Genomic DNA, 25,086 nt, shown 5'->3' on the forward strand with positions numbered 1-25,086 from the left:
AGTGACGGGCGTCACTAACATACCTCCAATGCAAATCAGCCCACATCTTTTTCTAGGATTTCTGAACACGTTTGCTTAATTAAACAGACTACCGCAAAAATTACACGGTTTTGAGAATTAGCCGATGTGGTTATCCATCGCTGCATGCATTCACAGGGTGTCTACCAAGTTGGCATTATCAAGTTCTCTAAGTTTCCCACATTTTCCCTGAGTGACACAGAACTGTTTTATGTCAACACGGGCCGACACCACTTCACCAGTTGCTGTCACCCTCTAAAAAGCACCTTACAGAACAAAATGTGACATAATAAAGTTTGAATCCTAACCAGTAACTTTTATCTCATTTAAAAAAAAAACATAACAGAGTGGTAGTGAAATTCACAATGAATGAAATATCCAAAGAAATGGTAAAACCATACTGCCATGTCCTCAGCTTGCACTCGATGCCTCAGCACTGTATTTCACTGCCTCAAAGAGTTTTTGATTTGGGTGAGGGACACCTGCATCTTAAACACCCTCACGTTAAGTGCCCTTAAACACCGCCGTACTTCTAGCATCAAAGCGTTGCGCAGGATGAGCGGGAACAGTTTATTTGGGATTCACATTGGAAATCAAACACCTCAACTACACCCCGCTATGGTGACTCCTCGTAAAGTTCTTTTGGCACGCAGCGGAGCTGAAGCACAGTCTGTCTTTCAACGCAGTGGAATATAGTGCTGGCTTGCAGTTAAAAGTAACTCTTAAGACAGGGTACAATGTCTATATTCGACACTTAAAAAAAGATGTATTTTGAACACAGCTGCAAACTTTTGAAGTTGAAAATTAAAAGAAATGTGATTTTATTATTACGCCAGATTCACAACTCAAAGATTCGCAATGTGCGTCAACTAACTAGAAACCACAGTAGACGGTGCCAGGTGTTCCAGCATAGGATTGAGAGCTACTGTTGCCCCTTCCCCTGTAGACTCCCTTGCGCTGCCGCAACAAGCTATCGCGGCACGCAACGCTTTCTTCCACCTTCCGGGAGTCTGGGAAACACTAGAACACAAGGGGAGCGTACAGGGAGTAGGGAGGGGGGTTACTAGCAAGCTGTATGAAGCGAGTTCTCACTGACAACTTCAGACGGCGCCATCAGCGACGGCTCCGGAGGGCTGTCCACTTTTGACTTGCTGTTACTTCAGCCAGCATTACAGTGAATTTCGCTTTCTTTATAAAGTACAGCAAATTTTCCCTGATAGAAGCACAAATTCCATGAGTTTTCCCCGAGTTTTTCCAGAATATTCAAAATCCCTGAGAATTCCCGGTTTTCCCGGTTTTCCAGGGTGGCAGGCACTCTGATTCAGTAAACGCCTTGGAGTGAAGTCTTTCATGGGCTGAGTGAATGCAAACATTTGTGTGGAAAAAAAAGAAAGGGGAAGACTATGGGGAGGCGGAATATGGGAATAAGAGTGGCAGAGTGAATGGGTTGAACAGAAATACGAGAAAAGTGTTATCAGGCCACAGAAAAGTTCCGGCATTTTTACATGTGCCCTTAATCAAGAATCCAGCCTTCATATTTGATTGCCTTCCTTTAAGCGTAACAAAAGCAGTGCGTGTTGTATTACTGTTCTTACCATGCTTGCAAGAGACTGGGTGGCGTCTTGAAACCGCTGTTACGGCCAACAGAAGAGAAAAGCACACAGTGAAGTGTCATGTTTGCCCACAAAAAACGCTGAATGCTCTGGAACGCCGAATGACTACTCGGCGAAAATTTGCACATCAAAAGAGAGATTAAACAAATAAGGCAGTTTATTGAAGCGATGTCACGCCCATGGTGTATACAAGATACTTTTCATCACTTTAAACTCGGAATTAATTCATCGGTCTCAGACATTTTCGCCGGCCTTTTGGGAAAAATTTTTTAAGGCCGAAAAAAGATTGCCAAATAGCAAAGGGTACAGCAACTTGATTATATACAAATACTGGCGTGATCGCAACTGGCTGACTGCAAACAAACAAAGACCACTGAAAGCCTAAAGGTTCATAATATCACAATTGCTGAACTTGTGATTACAAAGTGCAAACTCTAAAAATTGCCTAATCCCACAAATACCAGACCAGCATATTTTGGAATACATTCAACAAAAAAGAAAAAATAGTTGGTGAAAAAAAAAAAAGGAGACCGCTATGAGGTGCAACATGTATACACATAGTAAAGAATACAGTGTCACGAGCATATAAATGCAAATATATTGTGACTAAACCCTGACAAACGTCTGCACTCATCACAGGCATTACTAGAAACAAAAGGACTATTTCCACGACTACACGAGGTCACCGCGCAAAACAGTGAGATTGTATACACTAACAAAAAAAGTTGACCAGTGAAAAAGATCTTGGAATCGCCGACCAAGACGTACAGTTGAAAAATGTTGATTCCCAGTAAACTCGGTAATGTCTGTGCTGAATATGCTTTTCCATAACCTCATCCTAAATAGAAAACCACGATAGAAAATCCATTACAAGCGAAAAAAAATAAGTGCATATTTCAACAAAGCACCCAGTCTGTTTCATGGCGTCAGTTTAGTTATATCTGTAGTTCCCTTGAACCAAACAGTGGCAGTGTAGTCTTTATCTGACAGAGAATACTCGGCGGTAGGCGCATTTTCACCAACGTCTGTTTCACTAGTGTTCAATTGCCATTTTTACAATGCACAATGACTATTTGCCAGTACAATTTCTAGACTAACACCTGCAACATGCTGTGCTAGCAAGATGACACTGGGAATCAGTTTGGAAATCGGTTTGGGCTAGAGGTGTGCGAATGCTTGGAACATCAAATAAATCTCAGATAACACTTGCTATTCGATTCGGCCTGCACTGAGTTTTCTGTTTATGGAGAACTCAAGTATCCCGAACAAATTTACCGTAAAGTTTCAAGCGAACGCCCACCCCCGAAACATCGCTTACCCCCCTTTAGGAGTGAAATATTCAACCCCAAAGGTTGCCCACCCCCTAAAATCGATGGCTTTAGCGCAAATGAGTGAACAAAATCAACATGAATCATCTATTCACGCATTGATGCAGTCACTTATTTGTCCCTTCCGCACTTGAGCCAAAAGTTCGCCCATCCAGTATTTTTTCTCGATATCTTCGCAGTTTTGGTTGGCAGTGCGGCCACTTTTTGTAGTTTTTCGCACCTGGCTCAAAAGATCGCCCATCCCGTATTTTTCACTTGATATCTCTGAAATTTGGGTGGGCGTTCTTTCGCAACTTTACGGTACTCAAAGCTGTGGGAATGGTTACAAACTTTGACTTCAGCACGTCGTGTTCTGTTCTAGATTTACAACGACAAACTGTTCAGGGCTCAATTTTGGGAAAATCCTGTCCTGTGCAAACGCGTTGCAGAAAGCCCAGCACAGCAAAAAAATAACCAAAAAAGTGAAACAAAAACAAGACAAAGGCACGAGAAGCAGATTGGTCATTAGGAGTGTCACATTCGCGTCGCGTGCTTCTGAAACATACTGGCAGCAGCAGTAGAACGCGAAACATTGTCCAGTCAAGGTTCAATGGCAATTCTTGTCTTAATACAGCTACTAGGACCTCCAAGAATGACCTGCTGTTGACCAAGATCTCACTTTCGGCTGCAACTTACATGGAGAACCGCATACCATGTTCACATGGATACAACATCCTTCTCCAAGTTTGAGCGTTTGAAATTCACCTTGCACTATATTTGGGCTTGTGACTCAATATACCACAAGCTCTCTTTCCCTGCCTGAACAATAAATGAAGCATTTCAGCAAAGAAACTCATGCACCCCTCCATCTAACAACGACGATGGTTGAACACGAAGCTTTCTTGTGACGGATTCCTTGGTTGGCCAATCTCACACCGCGAGTATGTGCTACTCTGGAGGTATGCACCACCTTTCTAGAATTACTGCAGCAACTCTCAGCCATGCGCGCCATAAGCCTAACGTTTGGGGTCTGTACCTGCTGCTTGACGTACGGTGAGTACTTCTCGAGTGGGTGCTGGTTCAAGGTGTAAACACCAAATGCGATGTTAGGCCTAATGTCCTGCGGCTAACAGCCTTATGTCATGCAGAACTTCATTTTCACGTCGAGCTGTGGGTAGTGGCTGTCTACGTTCGCCTCAGAACGTGATGTTGGCCCTATTTACGTCGCACTGTCACACACCCGCGTCACCTCCTCCCTCTGCCGCACATCAACCTTTAGCGGAAGGGCCCTAACAGAGCTGTCGTCAAGGTTCACCAGGATGAGTTTTCGTTTTCCTACACTTCATGATCACCCTCATCGTCAGAAAAAGTTGGCTTTCCTGCAGTGCGTTTGGGTGGACTACAGAGAATGTCAGTGAGAGGCTGAAAGCTTCACTTTAAAATTATCATCAGTCCGTCCGTCAACAGAGTGAACGGGAGAGCGTGTGGCTGCAGTGCAAAACCACTGCAGACGTTGCTAGGGAAACGCCAAATTGAAGCGCAGCACGCCATTTGCCTCTGCAGGTGGAACTCATCGCACCCCGCGTCAATGAGTTCGTGACTCCTGCCTCTGCTTGTACGCATTGTAAAATGAAGTGCGCATCCAGTGCAAGGCAGCAAATAAGGAAGGAATGGGAAAGCCAATGCTGGTGGACAACAAAAAGAGCAATGGGCAGCCAATTTCGCTGCTAAAATGAGCAAACGCCACCTCCGAGACCGCTGCACAGCAAAGCACAGCTTACACGATGTGTGAAGGGTGTGCGAGAAACGCCGTGTTGCGGATTTCTGAAGCCGGTGCAAGGCATGCACATTGGCACATTGGGCCGAGCCTCAAGTTCGCGAGGCCAAGGGATGAGAAAAGATCCACCAATGAATCTTTCAGAAATGGTTATCCCATCCTTTTCGGGTGACTGCAAGATAAGGTTTCACACGCATCGACCTTTTTCCTGCTGCATCATTCCGTGCAATATAATCATAATACATGCTATTTTTTTCTTGTAAAAACCGAAATTGGTGCCCTTCGCATCATGTCTGCAGTCACGTTATTTAGGTGGAAACATGGTCACAGTGACAGGAGATAAGAAAAAAACAAAAATCGGCCACATTCGCAATTGAGAAGCGAAGACTGAGAAAACAGCGGAGCTAGTGATCTTAGCTCTAGCTTGGCTTTTCTTAGGTCTGCCAATTTTATCAGTAGATTGGACACTGATGCCGCAAAGTGCATGCCGTCCCTCTCAACTAGGATTGGATTGGATTGGAGCAAACTTTATTTGTGCCTGCAGATCGACGTTTTTGCGCGCCATGATGTGGGCCTGGCGTCGTCCCTAAAAACACTTGCCCATCAGAGCTTGTGTCATCACTGGGCGCAGCCAATCCCGAGTGCCCGCCTCCCCACCCAAACATATGCGCCGCAATGTGCACTCCCCCCCTCTGCTCGTCGACTCCTTTCCTCCTCGCCACTTTCCTCACACTTCTTGGTCTAGTATTTGCCCCCTCTCCAATTTGCTGTTCCCAGTTTTTGAATGATGCCTGGCACAGATTGAATTTAATCTTGAACCGCTCCGCTGTTAAAAACAGTTCCGTTGCTCGTCTGATATCACTGTTACATGCACCTTTTCAGACACAACTTTGTCTTTTACAGATTACAAGCACGTGAAAAGACGAGAAGTGTACAAAGTGCCCTGCACAAGAAAACTTTCTCATTTCATTTCAACACTCGCGAAAAAATAATTGCAACGCATACTAATTTTCACACACGTTAAGCAGAAAGTATTTGCATTGAAACGCATGAAATTCCATCTGGGATTCCCTTTGCTGTGCCTCTTTGACTTTCACAGCAAAAAGACAGCTGTTGTGCATCCCTACTTTGAGGAAAGAAATCATTGAAATGCTGCACATGCGTTCTGAAAAATACAAAACAAAGAATGATATGCACAAATGTGGCAGAGAGAACTGTAAACAGTATATGGTTACCCAACAAAACGTCAAATGTGAGATGAATAATAAGCCTTCTTGAAGACTCCCTGAAGACAAAAAGTCAGTCAGCTTAGCGACACAAAACGTCCCGCTTCCAATATAGGCATTTAACCACACAGAGTCCGACAACAAAAAACCCTACCCTCCTTGTTTAAAAACAAGGAAGAAAAAAGTGCAACGTCGAAGAACAGCAGCCTATGTACAAAAAAAGAAGAAGAAAAAGAAGAAAATAAAGCTAGCATGCATCTATCAAGTCACAAAACATGACATCACAATACAAAAACAGCGCTGTTTTTCAAGCGCTGTCATGGCGACTGCTTGGCAACCATCGCCTACATGGGCCAATCGGCACACTCTCTCTACCCCCTCTCTCATGACAGCAATGCAATAGCGATCAAAAAGACGTCCGAAAACGATGGCACATTTCGCAACGTCCTGAGATACGCTTAACCTTGACCGGCAGCCAAAACTATTCAAGGCAATTCCCGACAGGCAACTACAAGAGTAACGGCTGAAACAAGAGGGCCAGGCTGACGCTTCTTGTCGCTGGGTCTGCCACAGAGCGAACGAGATTCGACGTTTGGCATTCACTGGACTCGGGTCAGCATTGCATCGCTGCTTGCTGTCGGCGCAGCTGAGATGCCATGCGTGGCACTTGGCTTGTCGTCTCGGGCGGCACGGGTGACGCTTGTACCCCTGCCGCCGGACTGTCCCCGTCACAAATACTCTAGGGGATCGGTGCCAAAGTACCGGTCTCCAAAGTTGCCTAGGGAGATGTAAAAAGAAAAAAAAAAAAAAAAAAACGAAAACAGTAAATCAGAGACGTTCATTTTCATTTTCTTGTAATGGAAAGGTGAAGCCATGTTGCTTTTAATATATTGATTACAAAACCTACTCTGCATACAAACTGGTAGTATTTCTCTCGCTAAATGAGTACACGATCTTCAGAGTACCGTATTTTCACGCGTATAACCCGCACCAGAAATGTGATAATTTCAGGGACAAAGTAGGGGTGCAGATAATACACGGGGTTTCTGCTTTAGTGCAGCTTCACGGCAATCCGCATTGTGCGGTGAAGCTTCCATGCAGTAACATTGACTAAGCCTTTCATGGCACCAGCCCGACAGTACACCCTGTTCCCTTGAAAAGCAACCACCGTGGCCGGGAATCAATCCCGTGTTCTTGGGCTCAGCAGCATTTCTTATACCCCTGTCACATGACGGATCTAATGACATTTACAGCAAATGTCATTCGCTCTAAATGTCATTAATTCGGCGTACACGAGCATACCGAAAGATATTTGAGGCGAATGAAATTTAGCGGCCAACTGAGGTTCAGGAGCTCATTCAGCAGCCAGATGAGTACCGTATTTACACGATTGTAAGTCGACTCGAATGTAGGTCGACCCCCACAAAATTGCATCTCTCTCAAAAAAAAAAAAAAAAACGCTGTGGGTTGAGCGGGAAGAGCACACCCGCTGTGAGATGACAACCATCGAAGCAACCGGCAGCGGCCACAGCCGCGCGATACCAAAACAAACAACATGGCGGCTGACGGAAGTGGCCGCGCGCGATTTACTAACCTCCCACCATCGCGTCGGCGTTGCGCGGGCAACTTTTTCACGCCGGTGTCGACGATTCTGCGAGCGCGGCAGCTTCTGCTGCTTTGAAGTTCTACCATTCTCCCTCGGTATGACGCGTAACGAGCGCGGCAGTGGGAGCAGCCTGACGACTTGCCCCATCCGGCTGGCGCCGCCGATGTTTAGGCTTACCACAGTGGCGGATATTTGATTGGCGCTGTCCCTAGCGGCGCGGATAATGCTTTATAGTGTCGTTTTGGACCACATTATCAGCTCCTTTCCTGCACAAACGTCTTCATTTGTGCCTTCAGTGATATCTTAAAGAGCGGTTGAAAGCGGTCGCTGGAGCTACGCGCACCTGTTCGCGGCTGGTGATGCCGCCATGTTGCCGCCGCCGATCGCGTAGCGCACAGCATGTGGGTGGAATTCGCGGCAGCGTCAGCGCGGCGCATTTCCGCGAGCAGAAAACGCCCCATGCGGTTCACACTTTAGACCATAACCACGGAAACGAGGGTGCAAAGCTGTCCCCACCCCGTAGCACCCCCAATTTCTCGTTTCTCTTGCCGCTACTAGCGGTAGACGGTTCGACTTCGATTCTAAGTCGACCCCCCAACATTGGATTGTCAAATTTGAAAAAAAAGGGTCGACCTACAATCGTGTAAATACGGTAGCCTCGACAGCAGCGGCACGTCTAGAGAAGGAAGTTCAGTAACAAACCAAAAGAACACTGTTTTTAAAAACTGTTAGTAAACTTGTATTTTCACCTTCATGTTGTTTAAAAGAAAATCTTATCCCCAAGTGCGCAAATAAGAATTTTTTGCGGACTTGTCTCGGCTTGTGATGTCTACTGGTGTCGCCTAATTTGGTGATTGCCTTATTTTTATTTTTAAGAAATAATCCCTTGTTATGTTTTAAAAATACATTGTGTATAAAAACGTTGTAGATGAACTTCAAACATAATTTTGCGGTTTTGTGAGCTCACTAATCGTCACCGCTATCCCTATCAAATGACATTTGTTTCGTCGTGTAGACCCGCACGGCCAAACCGAATGTCATTAACAGCTAATGTCATTCACTTTGAATGACATTGGATTTGCCGTGTGACAGGAGTATTAGCCACTGCGCCACCACGGCAGGTGGTGTTGGACATGTTTCCCCAACACCACACATCAAACGTCAGAACAGGGTCGGAAGAAGCGGGAGCGCTCACCGATGCCCGGCTCGATGTAGAACTTGTCGGTGACGGTGGGGTCAACGGCCGTGGTGATGATGCGCACCTTGGGGAAGGCGTAGGCGACCGAGTGCACACCAGACTCGGCCATCAGCAGCGAGACGAGCATGATGTTCTCCTCGGGCACGTCGTGGTCGAGGAGCACACGCACCGCCATTATGGACGCTGCACCGGTCGCCACCGTTGCATCCAGCAGCAGGATTGTGTAGTCCTGGGATGAAGAGCACCGCCGCAACAACACGGCCACCGTTTGCTCCTTTCATGGCACTAGATTGGGCTGGTTTGTTTTTTCTCGTAATTGTACATAACTTCTGAGCATACAAAAATAGACAAGAGCACAAGAAACAGGAGACAGACTGGACAAGCGCTTGTTGTGTAATACTTGTCGCGGCGATTAAGAAAAAATTTAAAGCCGTTCCACTCAACGTGAAAGCTGTCGGAAGTGCTGAGCAGTGATTCGCTATAACGGGCTGTAGCGCCGTTATCCGCTCACTGCTACCACCCATCACGCTCTTCGCCGCCCTGTCTCACTTCTCTCAATGAATGGAACGTACGTAAGTCCAATGCAATTCAAATTTCCCGCCTTTGCAGTGCTCACGCACCCCCTGCCTGAAACTGCCCCCGTGGGAGTTCTGTTCTTCTTGTGCTTGCTTTTCCTCATGCACGTGCCACTTTTTTTCACTTATTATCATAAAAACTAACCCAACTAGCGTTCCTAACTAAATGAACGCGGGGGCTGCCGGTTATTCACACATATTTTGCATCAATGTACCTGCAGTTTTCTTTGCGCTAAACAACGGGGAGATATATTGCAAGCACCAGCGCTTCACGAGCTTTAACGCTTATGACTATACAAACCGCTTGGTTTTCAAAGCCTCTGTGGGACGCCTCTACGACGACAAGGCAAGCCCCTAAAAAGCTCTGCACTTAAAACAAAGCCATCTGGCTTCAAGGTAAGTTACATTTCAAGCTTCGTGGTTGTTTGACTGACACTGTAGCGACACTGGAGTCCCTTCTTTCCGATCCCTCGTGCCCCTAACGATGTGGAGGCAAGATCTCCCCTACCTTGATGTCCTTGGGTAGCCGGAGGTAGTAGAGTTCGGGCTCCCCCGTGATCTGGTTGGTCTGGATGAGGATCTTGCCGAGTCGGACGTCCTTGAGGACGTCGCACAGCGCCTGCTCCATGGTCTCACCCGCCCGCAGGATCGACACGCCGCAGATCTTCCCCGCCGCAATCCTCTTGCCCTTGTAGTTGATGCCCTGGAGAGAGCATTGCGGATTAGACGCTGTTGCCGATGGGGCTCACGGAATGCACAACACTTGTCCATCAGAACCCACTACGCACTGCCAGATGGCAGAAACAGGAAACGAAACCTTGACCCAATGCTGGAGCAGGTCACACAACTCGCACACAACTTGTCACAACACACCTTTTCTATGCATGCATCACGATTCAAGCTCAAGGCGCTTTTGCGCAGCTATGATGACAATGCCCTGTGGACTTCTAATTCTATGGCACAATGACGTGTTGAAATGATACGTGGGCTTTTAGAGTGGATCACCACAAATGCTGCTACATTCCCCCTGATCTGATAACTAAAGCCATGAGCGTTTACTCCGAGTACAGAAACTTGAAGTGAAGCTGCAGAACCAAAAACTCCAAACGTATGGCGGAACACCGCCTGGTTAGGAAAACACATGACAACAGTCAAAAACAGACTCCAACCAGGAAAGTTTATAAAAACAAGGACGTTTCTCAAACCGACTGTGAACAAGAATTCCGCATAGGATCCAAAACGTCCTTCTTTCGATAAACTTTCTTGGTTGGCGTCAGTCTAATTGTTGTAAACCAAGAGCTTCATGTCGGCCAACCAATGAAAGGACAATGCAGAAATTGAAGTCGATCGCATCCCTCGACTACACCACTCCACCACCAAGTGCAGCCCAGTGCAAGAGCACACCTGGGGCGTCTCTGCAACGGCGTCTTCAGAGTTATTCGGTAACACCATTCCTCCCCTGAGTGCAGACCAGTGCAGTGCCAGGGCATACCTGGGGCATCTCTACAATGACGTCTTCAAAGTTACCCGATTACACCACTCAACCCTCAAGTGAAGCCAAGTGCAGTGCAAGAGCACACCTGGGGCGTCTCTACAAAGACGTCTTCGAAGTTACCCAATTACACCCCTCCACCCCCAAGTACAGTGCAGCCCAGTGCAGTGCAAGAGCGCACCTGGGGCGTCTCCACGTTGACGTCCTCGAAGGGCAGCTGCGCGACCGTGTACTCCATGAGGAGGCGCATGAGCCGCTCCGAGTAGAAGATGAACTCGTCCCGCTTGGTGGCCCGGTTGCGGATGAACGTGTGGATGCCCCGGAGCTGCGGGGTCTGCGGAACAAGCTGCAGGGTGCTGGGCAGCGGCTGGCCCGAGTGGGACTCCGCCAGCTTCGTCCGCAGCTTCAGGCCCCGCTGCGATCGCCAGGACATCGAGGGCCAGTCAATCCGTTGGTTGATTGTGGGGTTTAAGGGGGTCTCGGCTGTCTTACCTGACCCACAGACTTAAAAACCATTGTGCACCAATACGAAAAGATTAGCAGATAAACATTAATGTTCCTAACAGTCTAGCTTACTTATTTTAAAGGTACGTTACTTCTGCACTGAAATAAATCTCTTGTTTGCTGGACAGCTAGCGCTGTCTAGTGAAAACTGGATAAACCAAAATGTGGTTCATGTTTATTTTTTATCTCTGTAAAGAAGTTATGTTTTTCTAAAAGAAGCAAGCTAGAACGTTAGGAACATCTCTATGAATTTGTAAAACTTTTCGTATCAGTACACGATGCTTTTCAAGCGTGTCGGTCATGAATTAGCAAGTACCATAAGAATGTGATCAGGTAAATCCCCTTTAATAAGCCAAAGCTACACGTGGGTGATGAGGCGGGCCATGGTACAGGACTCCAGATTAATTTGGGTCAACTGGGGATCCTTAAGAGGGGACGCTGCTCTTGAGGGCCAAAAACGAATAATAAATTTTTGCGTATTAATTTTATTTGCAGCCTGCAGGTCCCAAAGAATCTGCCAGCAAAATATTATAGCTGTACCATAAGTATGTACAAAGCTATCGCCCTTTGAAGTTGCCTAAATGGCCATTTTCATGTTTCCAAACTACGCACCTTGTTTTCTCAAAACCAATTTTTGCCCCACGGGACCAACTGTTGGGTTGAAGATCTCGGGGTGTACTGGTCAGATTTGTACAATTTTTGGTGCATTCGAAAGCTTATGAACTGAACTGTGCAATAAAGCCGCAAAAATATAGAATTTCTTTTTGCTACCACAATTTTTTATGCAGTTCGTTTTACACAAACATTGATAATTGATGACCTGACATTTAATAAGTATACAGCAATTGCAGAGACAAGGCTAAAATTGCTTCAGTGGTATAGCTGCACTCCCTGGTCTTTCTAGAGCACGAAGGGATAAAAAGAATAAGAGTATTTCATAGGCAGATAATGAAAAAATTGCCCGAGATGGAATCGCATAACATGTTGCACAACTCTGAACCTACACCACACCGACTAAAACTGGCTGCATATTTGTGCCAAGGATGTTAAAATACCCTTAATGTGTAAATCTCAGGTACATAGGTTAAAATATAACAAGAATGTCCTCAAGACCAGTGTCCCCCCTTAATGTGCACCGCCAAAATCTGTCACACAGGCACTTTGACTTCTCGCCTCCATCAGAAAAGCGGCCACCGCGGCTGGGATCGAATCTACGTCCTTGGGATCAGCAGCACAACGTCTTAGCCAATGAACCACCGTGACGAGTAAGGGCAAATCAAGCAATGAACAAATCAATCAATCGGCAAGCCATTCGTCCATGCGAGATTCCGTCATGTCTAGAGCAGCGATGTTCTATGCAGAGAATTTTCGCTTTTTCGGGGAATTTGTCGGCAGTTCAGGCCAAAAGGGAGAAAGGGAATTTCCAACAGATGCCCAGAATTTTAAGTAATGGAGTAACAACGAAAAATACGCCGGTAAACCTGACCTCGCAAAAACTAGCATGAAAAAGTGTTTTTAAGAGAAAATTTCAGAACCACGAAAAAAATTTTTTTCCACATTACAAAACGTCACTACTTTAATGCAGGCAGGTAAAACAACTGAACCAGTAAATAAAATAGTGAGAGAAGTAAAAGCAAGCCCCTCTAAACAGGCACAATCAACTAATTCCAGTGATTGTTTCAACCCACAGGAAGTAGCTTTCAAATGTTTTTCCAAAGTTTGTTTTGTTGCCTATGGAAGAGAGGGAACCCCTTTAAATACTCTGCTATATCTTCCTTAGAGGTAGACCAAAGCATTCACAAGAGGGCAAGATTGTGATTCGTAGCCTTAGTAATTACAAAATCTGCCAACTGAGAGTAACCAAATGCGTGGCTTGCACGTTTGCAAAGCATGCATTGTTCAAGTTATCACCGTGAAAGCGTTAAAGTAATTCCCATTAATTTGTACAGCCAATTTGTGACGTCCCTGAATACAATGTATGAAGTTCCTTATGTTTTTCAGTTCATCAAATAAGTGCTGTTGCAACTACATCACGTATCCAAGCACACCAATTCAATAAAGCCTAGGCTTACTACATTTAATACGGTATATATTACCAGAAGTATAGAATTCCCTCTAAGCTACCAAGCTGACATGAGGAATCAAGCTTTTGTGAAATTGACATTACATCACGACGTCTGGTCTTTCGATCTTGGTGATTTAGAATGTGTTTCTTGAAATGTCCTTGGGGGGGCGCAATTACAATTTTTTTTTCATTTTGGGCCCCCAGCCATCTACTTTAAGTACAGGAACCATTAAGTCCTACATTCTAATCTCCTGACATTCTTTTTTTTTTTACTTCCATAACAATGATTCACGGTCATATGCACCAGTTGGCACGAACGTGAAAAAAGAATGAACTCAAGTGTGCTATCGAGGAGGCCTACAAGCTAATTTCAAGCGTCTTGGCTTTTTATATAGGTTATCAATTACACAGTACGTATAAACTAACACCAGAGATATGCAGCGCTCAATGAATGTAGTGTGCTGGGTACATAATTTTATGGGGTGAACTGCTTTAGGGGGTGGGGCTGTTGGCGTCTCCTGTCATCATCGTCGTAATCGTCGTTGCATGTAGTCACGGTACTAACGTAACGTGTACTAAAAAACACCAGGAAACTCGTTTACACCACGCGCTAAAAAGCTTCGTGCTTCAAAGACAAGACACTTTTAAAGCAAAGCTGTATGCCTCTACTTCCCAACGGTTTCACCTCCGCTGGCAAAAACGCCAAGGCACCAAGATCACACTTATACACGACATGCTTCGCCCCTCTCCATGTTTCACGCTAGTGGAGATGGCCCGAGATTTTTTACAAATTGTGGGAAATTAAGCCCTTAGTTTTATATTCAAGTACCAAACCAAGTTCAATGCAGACTCTTGGTTCTCCCAGATTGTAATGGCTTTGGCCAATACAACCTGACTTTGGTCAGATTGCCTATATTGACTTTGGTCAATACAATCAATACTGTTGGATTCTATTGACTTCGGTCAATACCCAAATATGGCTGCTGCATTGACTTTGGTCAATACAAACAGCAGAACCGAGCATGGCTTAATTAACAAATAGCCTAACAAACCTACAAGTACGAGAATGGATCAATATAATCGCCTTAACATCACAACATGAATGGACACCAAACGTCATGGGGAACAAAAATTGAAGCAAGGTTAAATTGGAAACCTTTACAAGAGCTCAACAAAACAGGTACACCACAGCCATGCAAATATCAGCTTAGCCAGAATTGAACACCAGTAAAGGTACCGTAATACAGAACATGCACCCTAGAGAACGAAAGCAGAATCCAAACAAACAAGACCAGCATGCCGCACATCGCATGCTAATCGAAATTAACAGCAGCAGCCTCCTCACCGAGACTAGCTGCGTGTGAACGTGCTGGACAATCAGGTTGATGGCAATGCGATTCTCGCCACCTGCAAGGCAAAAGCGGCGCCATTACCTGCCGGCTGCCGACCGGAGCGCGGAAGCTGTCGGCTACTTCCGTCCAGAGCCGTGCACATAGTTGAACGGTGCTGAACAATAGCCACGAAAAAATCTGAATGTAAAGCAAACTTCTTGCGAAGCACCAACCTAAGAATGTGTGCCCACATTTGTAGTTTGCACCTCGAGTTTATGCACGTGCCACACGTACACGAAAAATGGCATTAAGTGTTTAAGGCCTTAAGACAGTGAATGACATAATTTGGGTGGGCCTTGAGAAACACAAAGGCATTAAATGTGTTAGGCATGATAGTGATAATGACCAAAAAGAGAAATTCCCTCATATTTTTAGAAGCTTTAAAACGTAGAGAAAAAAATGTCTTACAAGGGTTAGAAATGTTTTTTGTGATAGAAAACGTTGTGAGAAATAGTGTTTTCTAGAAAACGGTGTGAGCCGTTTCTAAAAGTGGCTTCGGCAGCTGCCGTCGCCTGCCGGCGGTAGCCAAATCTGAAAATCAAAACGACGAGTAACCACATGTTTTGCCTTTAGCAGCTGTTCTAGTGAACTTCAGCTTCTTGAGAGAACTCCGCCACCAAGAGTGCACAAAAAATCGTCTTATTTCGAAGTCCAGCTACGTTACCGCGTCAACACTCTGGTACTGAGAGGAGTTTCATTGGTTTCATTTGGTGCTCACTGCATTGGAGAGCAAGCAGATTTTAGGCGTTCGTGAAGGCGAATGAGTTATGCGGAACTCCTTAACCCTTCCAGATGCTGCTTGCTATTTCCCCGTACCAAAATTTTTTTTTTGTATCTCACCAAATAAGATGAATTGGCATGACCCCAGCACAATCCTAGATTTTTTTTTTTTAACAGTCATGTAAAGAATTGAGTACATAGCGTCACAGAGATCAGGAGTGTCCAGTAGCACTGAATATTTTCACATACGTACATATTTGTGTGATATGCATTGTTTCGATATTTTTTTGGGGTCGCAAGTCTTGAGGAAACGAGGAGAAAGAGTTGAAAAAGCTCAGCCGCTGAAGCCGTCGCAGTCATCGCCATTTTGATTGTTTGCGATCAGCGTAATCTTACCAGCCGCCAGATGGCCCTGAAATTTTCATTGTTAGACGAAGGATACAAAATTATGCTAAATCAGCGAAAACATTCAACTTTGGTATTTCTTTGCAAAAAAAAAAAAAAAAAAAAAAAAAAACGCAGGGTTGAAATGTACACAGTTGTGTACATAGCGTCCGAAAGGGTTAAAAACGAAAAATGGCAGAGCGAAAGCCATTCAATTTTTGTGTGTAGCAGCAAATTTATGGCATTAAAACTTTTTTAAAAGGAGTACCGACACGAAATTTCAAAGCTGAGATAACTATGCAAAATGCTTCCTTTTTATCAGGAGATATCTCTCCCAGCCAGTTTCAACAGCAACCGTTCGGCGTAACATATTTAAAATCCATTTTAATCTTCGCCCGCACGAGAAAGCCCAGAGCGGGTCGGCATGACATCATCTGCTCCTTGCCCCAAACTGACGACGTCGGGGCTCCCGTGACGTAGCCGACGCGCTGGATGTGGTTGGCGCGCGCTGCTCGGACGTGCGCACACGTCATGGTTTTGGGACTGACGCCATGCTGCCCGGGACTGTGGGGACGGCGAAGACCTCGGCCGGTTTGGGCGCGCGCGTCCAGAGTGGCAGCAGTATGGTAAGAATGGTGACGTCAGGTGATACCTCCTGTCATGGCGGCCGCTCGGCGTTCGTTTCATCGAAAACGAAACTGACACAAATAAATGACGCCATAAATGTGAATGTTTACACTGCGCTCGACCATCTAATGTGTCATTCTATGATTAGTGGGCTGGTAGTCACGCATAGCAGCAAAAAAAAAAAAAAAGTAATGCGAAAATTTGTGTCAGTACTCCTTTAATTAAGGCATTAAGCAGTTAATGCCATTTTGTGTTTGTGTAGCACGGGTATTACTCAAAATATGGTGTTTATTCTTGATTTAAGTTACAGCACTCAAACATAAGGGCCATTTTTTTTTTTCCCGTCACAATTTGGATGGGCTCAAATACAATGTAACCCTTAGATGGATGAATGGGTGAAGGGTAAGAGGCAGCACTGCACAGTGCATGACTTTTGGACCTCATATACTGTAATTTCGCACGTATAAGCTGCATGGAACTCACACCCCACTTTCAGTCCATGAATAAAAAAATATATATGTAGTGGTTGCCTTCTCCTAGCTCTAGGAATAGCTACTGCAGGGCCACCAAATTGGAAAGTTGTTCACGCAACATTACACGTGCTAATTAACATAAAAAAAATAGATTAGGCACAGTAGCTTTTACCAACGTGGTCAGCGCAAGGAAATTCCGACTTGACCCACCTCTGGGCACGATGATGTCGGCGTGCACCATGCTGGGGGCGATGTAGTGGTCAAAGGAAGGCTTCACAAAGCGCTCATACTGAGCCAGACAGCCCTCAAGGTCGCGACCCCGGTCTGTGATGTCGCGCTGAAGCCGGCGGGCTAGCCTGATGTCGCTGTCGGTGTCGATGAAGATCTTCATGTCCATCATCTGAAGGGGAAATATAAAAGCGTGTGACAAGTTGCAGGACTGCGTGGTGATGTCAAAGGACTGTTAGATGCAATAGAGCTACAACTAAGTGCATGTCGCCAATGCTTATCATTGGGATCCTCGAACAACCTAATACTGTTACAAGGCACCCTACTGTCACCTCATTTACCATAGTTGTGACAAACAGATTTAGAGCTCGAGCGATGCTCCTCAGGCCTGGCGAGACACACTTTGGTGTCTTGTAAAGAAGGCCGTAAAAAAATTTTCTCACAATTCTTTCTCCTTAGAGGCCGTCACCTTTGCAGTGGTTGCAAGCTTTGGAGCAGAGGTCAGCATGCGACAAACATCCAAAACAAATGGCATCCACCGGTGCAACATTAAAACTCTGGCTTTCTTTAGGTCAGACTGAACTACACAATTCGATGTTCAGGGGTGATCCAGCCATTCGAATTATTGGAGCAATTTTTGGAGCTGAAAAAATGTTATTTTGGAGCACTATTGTATCAGAGCTTGATTTTGGAGCAGCTTGGGAGCAGCACAAAACTTATGTTGCAGCTTCATTTATCTGGAGATAAAGAAGGCTGGCAACCATTCAGGCAACGCTAATTACTTCCCCACAGTTGTACTCTGAAGCTGGTAACTAAAGCACCAAAAATGTGTGCCCCCACAGCCTTTAGACACCGCTGCAAGTGAAGCAGATGACAAGCGTTTCTTTAACTTAAAAAAAAAACACCAAGTAATCATTACGAAAACTTACTGATACCAAAAGGGGGCCCATTTTATTTACAATAAAATTATTTCACTATCTCAAACATATTGCGCTGATTTGTTGCTTCTTGCCGTTTCGTTCAGTTCATCCAGCTCGGAGGGTCCGGCTCGACAATATTTAGACAGAAAATATTGCACTTCACACACATCTTTGCCTTCTTATTAAGTTCATTCAGCTCGGAGAGGGTGTAGCTAAAGGCAGAGTTGCCTTCTGCTAATAAAGCCTGCCCTGATGAAATAATGTTTTCAGCCCTTTTCAGCAACGCACGGCATGAGATCCCCTTTTCTTCCAAATTCCACCTGAGCTGCTTTTCATTGCCGACATCCGCACCACATTCCCGGCCACTCAGGCGGTGGATAAGAGTAATATGAAGGGGCTTTATTTTCAATGCCGTCACGCGGAATGAAAAAAAAAAAGGAACAAAAAACAAAAACAAAGAGAAACCCGCTGCGAAAATCCCAAACGGCAAGTTCTTTATACTTACGCTGATGCAGTTTTGGCTAGCGCTACTCCACTGCAGCAGCCCTAAATATAAGGCCGCACAGTAATAAAACGATTCGCCGCGAGCGCATAAAAGTATAGACTCTCGTTTGTGCATCTTGTCACGAGTGGCCGAACGGCAATTGCTAGTTTTGTACAAGCGATACACATGAAGTAATGCCATTATGCTTGTTTGCAGCAGTGGGGGAAACCACTCCGTTGCGGTCCACGCCACCGGAGTGTATGCATGCCGACTTGCCGAATCACCATCTCTGCTCCGAAGCGGCACCGTGGCTGCACTATTGCTGCACTGTGGCTGCACCATGAGCAGAGCTCGGCTGGGGCAACCGAATAATCGAGCGCACCGCTTCCTCCAAGTTGCCAACCTAGGAACCATCGTGCTGGTTAGCGGCAGAATGATCGTCTCTCGCTTCAGCTGGTGTGAGGGGACAACTCTCGACCGAAAGACCGGGTTCAAGCGGTTCGGAGCATTTGGCGCAAGTAAAACACCACTGGGCGCAGCAGGGCGCAGGAGAGTACAATTGTAGCAAAATGGCACAAATGGCGCAGCTGGATCACCCCTGGATGTTCATCACCTTATAAAATAAACTACCCCTTTATAAAATAAAGGATGGAAAAAAAAATCACAGAATTGGCCCGTTGTTAAAGTGCCGAAACTCATTCGAGGCTACAACTTTCATGATGTGCGAAGCTTGCTTGTTATTCATACACGACAACAGTAAAACCACTCTGAAAAGATATTTTTTTCGAAAACAATTTTAGTGCAAGTGGTTTGCATCACACAGAGAAAACCCAAGTTTGAAAAAAAGAAAAAAAGGCGCTCTTCAATTTGGGAATGCCTTTCCTATAGTGGGTTTCCGTTAGGAGCAGCTTATTGACTCTTGCTCACTCTAAACATCAAGAAAAGACTTTTCCAGGCTTGAGCACAAAAGTAGGAAGCTAGCTACATGTTGAATGTGTTGTGTCACTGCAAGAGAGGTAATGGGACACCACTGAATTGCTTTAACAACTCCTACGTTCAGTGCTAGACTACACTGCAATGTTTTAACTACAGAGAAAAAGAAAAAAAAAAAAAAGGCACAGCTTGCACTAGTGGCGCATGGCTGAAGAAGCAGCGGAGCTGGGAATTGAGCTAGCCTCTTCTGGTTTTGCTAAATTTTGCAAGGTTTGTTAGGTTCTGCGACGTTCTTGGTAGGCTAAGGCTAAGTGCTGAGGGGTGAGGCCAAGTTTAGCCGGATTTTACAAGATGTTCTCGAACAGCGACACAGCGTTTGGGCTGCGCTTCTTTCTCGGGAGTTACTTCTTCGGCCAACCTATGTTTTGCGAATCAACCTTATTTTGTGCTGCGCGTTCCCTGAGTAGAGTTGAGCCCGGCTGCAAGGCTAGCTCTCGACGCTGCTGGAAGCTGGGCGCGACTAGAGTTGAGCCCTACCGGGAGGCTAGCCGTGCCCTCCGCTGTTGTCTAACGCGTGCTGCTTTTGCGCTGTTCCTCCTCGCCAGGGGGCACCACATGCATCTTTTTTTCTTGGGCTTTTCTTTCTTTTTTTCATACGCCACCGAATCTTAAAAGTTCCGCCAAACTCCGAAACCGGCAGCACTCACGTTGAGCAGTTCCTTGTTGGTGAAGCAGAGGATGCCCTCGAAGATGATGACGTTGGCGCCGTACATGAACTTGAAGCGCTTCTCGCGCGAGTGCGTCACAAAGTTGTAGATGGGCACCTCGACACGCTTGCCCTCCTTGAGCTTCTTGAGCGTCTCGATGAGCAGCTCAAAGTCAAACGCGTCCGGGTGGTCAAAGTTGAACTGGTTCTCGTCCGCAAGCTTGTGCTGCTCCTCGTTCAGAACCTGGAACCGAGACGAAAGGGTGAGCACCGGTTTTGGGTGGTTTAAACCACGCAGATCTGGTCACGTCCACCTGGTCAAAGTTTAAAACAAAAAGAGAGAGAGAGAGAATTACACATGCTCTGGCTGCTTAGTGAGCAGCACTGCTTTTGTGGTCCACACTGCAGCTACCACTGACTGGAACCCACCATTCAGCACTTTTTTTTTACTGCATTGTACTTTCCCACTCTTTGCTATTCGCTTATCCACCTTGACACATGGTCAGGCTCAAAGAAACAAACTCAAACCAATCATATCACACAAACTTGTTTCATCAATGGCACGTGTATTTCCACCATTGGTCAGTCATACGTGTTGCACACTACGACCAACCCTAGCAGGGATTTCCACTAGTTTTCTTCGTCCCCTTGTCGTGCCCCACCTACCTTGTAAAATGAGTCCATGCTCAGCAGCGTGACCCAGGGCACGTTCAGGGCCTCGATAATCTTCCTGGCAACCGTGGTCTTGCCGGAGGCGCTGCCGCCGCAGATGCCAATCACAAACGGCTCCACCAGCTGACCCTGGGCGTTGTACCAGGGGGGGCGCCCCGCCGTGTATATGGTCCGCTGGCGCGTCAGCAGCAACGTCTCGTCCTTTGCCGATGACGACCACGTTCTCTCCCGCCGATGGCGGCGGGGAGATGTCGTGGGCGTCGTCGGGCCTTCTTCCGACATATAGCTGGAGCCCGGCCCATCATCGACGCTGCCGCTGAGATCAAAAAGAAAACAAAGTGTGTTACCCGAACAGCAAAGGGCATAGTGCGCACCCCTGCGGCACAGCAACACTGCAGCCTAAGTTACCTAAGGTCACTTACGGAGCTGCGCACCTCGTACACCCTGCACGAAAAAAGTGCGCACAGAAGTGAGCAAAAGTGTGTTAGTGCAGTAATACTTGCGTTCTGAAGGTGAGACAAGCAGTCAGCAACATCAGCTCTGAAAACACCACAGGCAAACAATAACAATACGGTTTGGATTAGTTTGTGCCGTCATTCATTTACGTCAATGTTGCTGGAGCTGCATCCATCCACCATTACTTTGTACGTTCAGGTGGATTAAGGTAAAGGCAATACGTTACAGTGCAATGATGATTAAAAGCAAAAATGCCCGTGTGCTGAGATTTGGGCGCACGTTAAGGATCCCCAGGTAGTCAAAATGAATATGGAGCCCTCCGCTACAGCACGCCTCATAGCCCACGTTAGAGCTGTGCACGGGCCGAAAATTTGGGCCCGAGCCCACCCCCCTTGGTCCCTTCTTTTTATCGAGACGCAAAGTACACGCGTGCATTTATGCACATTTTATCGTTGCCGCTTTACTACGTTCTATACCGACTCATATCGCTTATCTATAAAGTTTCAATCATATTAAGTGTTACAGTTTAGGCAGCTGTTGGCGCATTTAAACCACCCTACTCCCCTGTTGCGCTTTTCCTTTTGTCTTCCTCTGCCAGCCACGACACCCGAGGGCACAGGCCACCTCCTACCACCAGCTATGCTCGCCACGATGTTTTCCCACCGAAACAAAGAGTTGAATTGTCACCTCAGTCTTTGACAGCTTCACTTTTGTTGGCTCAGAGAAGGAAACGCAACTCTGAATAGGGCACTGCTACAGAAAACAGATGGAGATGCAGGTTTCTCTAGCAGTGTTTGCAGTTCAAAGTGTTTCATCTTCGCTCGAACTTAGAGGTGGAAACTCATCACGCTGAATTGTCATTCGTTGTACTTCCCTGGGCGGTGTGTCGCTGAGCCGCATGTGTTACTCAGTTCATCCCAAGACATGCAGTTGCAGATCTCTTACCGGCTTGCCATACGCCCACATGTGCCTCAGGGCCTAACGATAAGTCCCGTGGAATGTAAAAAGAAACCTGACCCGTGCTTTTACCGCGTCAGCAACATGTAGTTTCTGTGATATCACAGAAAACCTAAGTATTGCTTCACTGTGCCAGGCCAGCCCGGGCCGTCAGGACGGCCCCGCCCGTCCGAAGCATTTACATTTCGGCCCGAGTCCGGCCCGGGTGAAAAGTAAGTCAGGTGGCCCGAGCCCGGCCCGCGGGCTGGGCCCTGGCTTTTGGGTAAGCCCGAGCCCGTGCACACCTCTAGCCCACGTTTAGCTTTGGTATGTTACACCCCTGAAATTTGAACATTACAGCATAAGGCAAAGCTTCTAGCTAGCTGGACATCCACTAAAGGTAAAGCTTATGTATCAACACCTCTATTTCCAATATGGTAATGCCACATTCCCACATTGGCTTTACAAGTTTAGATGAATTATTCAGCTGGCATTTCTAACCTCGCAATTGTTGCTTAAGCGGTACTGTACTGCACAAGGCTTTCTTTCTAGCCACCAGTGCACGTGCTGCTTGACACAATTTCCTCCTAGTTGGAACTTGTAGTTTAACCCACACATTTCTCCCCTATCCTCCCGAAAACAAACCAACACGCCACAACCCCCACGTGGCAACACACACTTTGGCAGCCTAAAACCTGTATAAACAAGACGCACGTCAAATACAACAGGACACGCGCCCTGAAAAATAAAGATGTCAATGAAAAGGAACAAACATTTCCTGTGCACTGCCGCAGCAAAGAAAAGACTAAAACTCACCAGGTAGAAACGCAAGATCAAAAGATTTCCGTACTTACTGCAAGAAGCTGCAATTACGATAAGAGCGGAGGTAAGGTTTCTCTCAAGACGCGTCCCGCTATCAGAGCGGCAGCAAAAAACAACCAAATCAGGAGAGCCGCTCACCTTTCCACATCAACCAACTGTCCTGTCCTGTGCGGGCAGAAACAATTTAATCTCAACGGGCTATCGAAACCACAGTGCGCGTCGCTGTCCATATAGAAGGTCGCTCGTTAATCGAGCGTGACAGAGCCCGCTAGAAGCGCCAGATGCGACCGCCGCAGCTAGCCTGCCCTGCTTTTATCGGTTTACTCGTCATAACAAGGCAGTAAGCTGAAGCGCCTCTCGCCCAAGCTAATGACAGCGGCTGGGAGCAGTGCGCAATGCTATCCGACACGCACTACCGGTCCGGCGGTTACGTGAATACAGCAAGGCCGGCTGCGTTTCCGTTCCATGCGGAAAAATACGAGGCAAGCCGCGCTGATCACTGCTTGATCTCGCTACCGGCGCGATCAGAGCGGCGTGCGCATCTACGCTACGGCGCGGCACGCCGAAAGCCGCTCATCATACGAAGAGCGGAGTTTCGATTCAACTCACCTATCCGAGCTCGCCGAACTCGGGGGGTCGAACTCGCTAGTCATGGTGGGGTCGTAGGGTCTCAGTCATGGGTTAGATTGCGAAGCCTACGCCGATCCCGTCGGAATCCGTGGTCTTTTGCGGGCTACTTTTGCGAGCAGCCGGAGCCGCTAGCACCGACTCCGTACTACGTGACTGGCTGCTGTTGTAATCTTTACATTTCGCGAACGCCGACGCAGCTAAAAATAAGCGCCTGCCGCGCCGCCGGCATCAACTCGAGCAAGCCACGTGCAACAGGGCGAAATGCAGTGCGATTGCCTCTAAATTGGTTGCCGAAGGAAGCGACGACACGCAAAGATCTCGAGAGCATCCAGCGGATTGACCCGCCACTACTGACGCGCCTGCAACAGCTACACGAATCGATATTCGCGACCCAAACTCCGGCATAACGCTACAGGCGCTGACCGTCGAATATAACAAGGAAGGGATCTCAATCATAGTTAATTTACTCAAAACAATTACTGGGTTGCCATAAAATTCGGAGTCTGGTACCAACATGCACGCAGTCGTTACTTCACGAAGACGGATTACCAACCACATGTTGGTCAACTAAACGCAAAGGCGCGTGCTACTGCCATTAAACAACTCACTTCTCTTTGATGTCCGAAGACTTCTCGGATGACTTGAGAGACTCTGCTTGAGCGACTTTCTTTGGTGAGTCATTCACGGCCTTGTTGTCGCCGTCTTGTAGCCGTTGTTCTTCTTCGGCTTTCGTATCGCGTTCGATTGGGGCCATTGCCTCGCTGCGAGCGGCCGTATCGTTAGGAGGACGCTAGTTCCACGCTATCAACGTTCATCAGGCCTCCGAAAATGCGCGACAGCAGAAACTGGAAATCCCACGTGCTCAGTACCGGCTCGGCGGTCATTGCATGAACTGCGCTCCGATGGCAGGGCGCCAGTGAGCTCGTGAAAACATAAACAAAGCCGGCCGACAACAGCGCCTCACAGCGTTGACGCCACGCGCGGCGTCGTTGGAGGAACGCGACGTGCGTAGGGGCCGACCGAAACAAATGTCAGGAAACATAAAATATGTGGTTGGAGTCAGATGTGGAGCGTAGCAAACAACGGCCTCGTCCTTGGTTGAGCCAGTTGCGCGCTTCGCCTGTCGTCTGCTACGCAACCGCCATAAGAATTCAGTACCGAGCTCAGTCGCGCGACTATTTTAAGCATGAAAAATTTTCTTCGAAAATGAATCGGCGCCATTATGCACGCTGGACTTGCCTCTAAATCGTGCGTCACACTTTTGTAACCCAGGAAAAGACAGAAGGTAGCACTGTGTCCCGTCTTGTGCTTTAGTGCAATGTA

The 25,086-nt window shown here is 46.8% G+C and overlaps 1 protein-coding gene across 3 annotated transcripts; it reads right to left on the reverse strand.

Moving 5' to 3' along the window:
• Positions 1 to 1,770: 1,770 nt before the first annotated feature.
• L(2)k01209 (uridine-cytidine kinase-like lethal (2) k01209) lies at positions 1,771 to 24,691 on the reverse strand. 3 transcript variants are annotated; one of them, XM_077691197.1, is made up of 9 exons: positions 24,372 to 24,691; positions 20,914 to 21,235; positions 20,249 to 20,491; positions 17,187 to 17,376; positions 14,727 to 14,788; positions 10,994 to 11,227; positions 9,829 to 10,023; positions 8,743 to 8,974; positions 1,771 to 6,719 (listed from the first exon to the last, which is right to left on the reverse strand). In XM_077691197.1, exons 1-9 carry the CDS (start codon positions 24,515 to 24,517, stop codon positions 6,670 to 6,672), a joined length of 1,674 nt encoding a protein of 557 aa, XP_077547323.1. In that variant the 5' UTR covers positions 24,518 to 24,691; the 3' UTR covers positions 1,771 to 6,669. The 3 variants fall into 3 exon arrangements, with proteins under 3 accessions (XP_077547323.1, XP_077547325.1, XP_077547324.1); XM_077691199.1 differs by lacking the exon at positions 24,372 to 24,691 and adding an exon at positions 23,743 to 23,945; XM_077691198.1 differs by lacking the exon at positions 24,372 to 24,691 and adding an exon at positions 23,272 to 23,572.
• Between the last annotated feature and the right edge of the window lie 395 nt (positions 24,692 to 25,086).

Source organism: Haemaphysalis longicornis, unplaced genomic scaffold (genome assembly GCF_048455015.1).
Source record: "Haemaphysalis longicornis isolate Haplotype H1 unplaced genomic scaffold, Haemaphysalis longicornis Haplotype H1 scaffold_10, whole genome shotgun sequence".
Taxonomy (NCBI): domain Eukaryota; kingdom Metazoa; phylum Arthropoda; class Arachnida; order Ixodida; family Ixodidae; genus Haemaphysalis; species Haemaphysalis longicornis.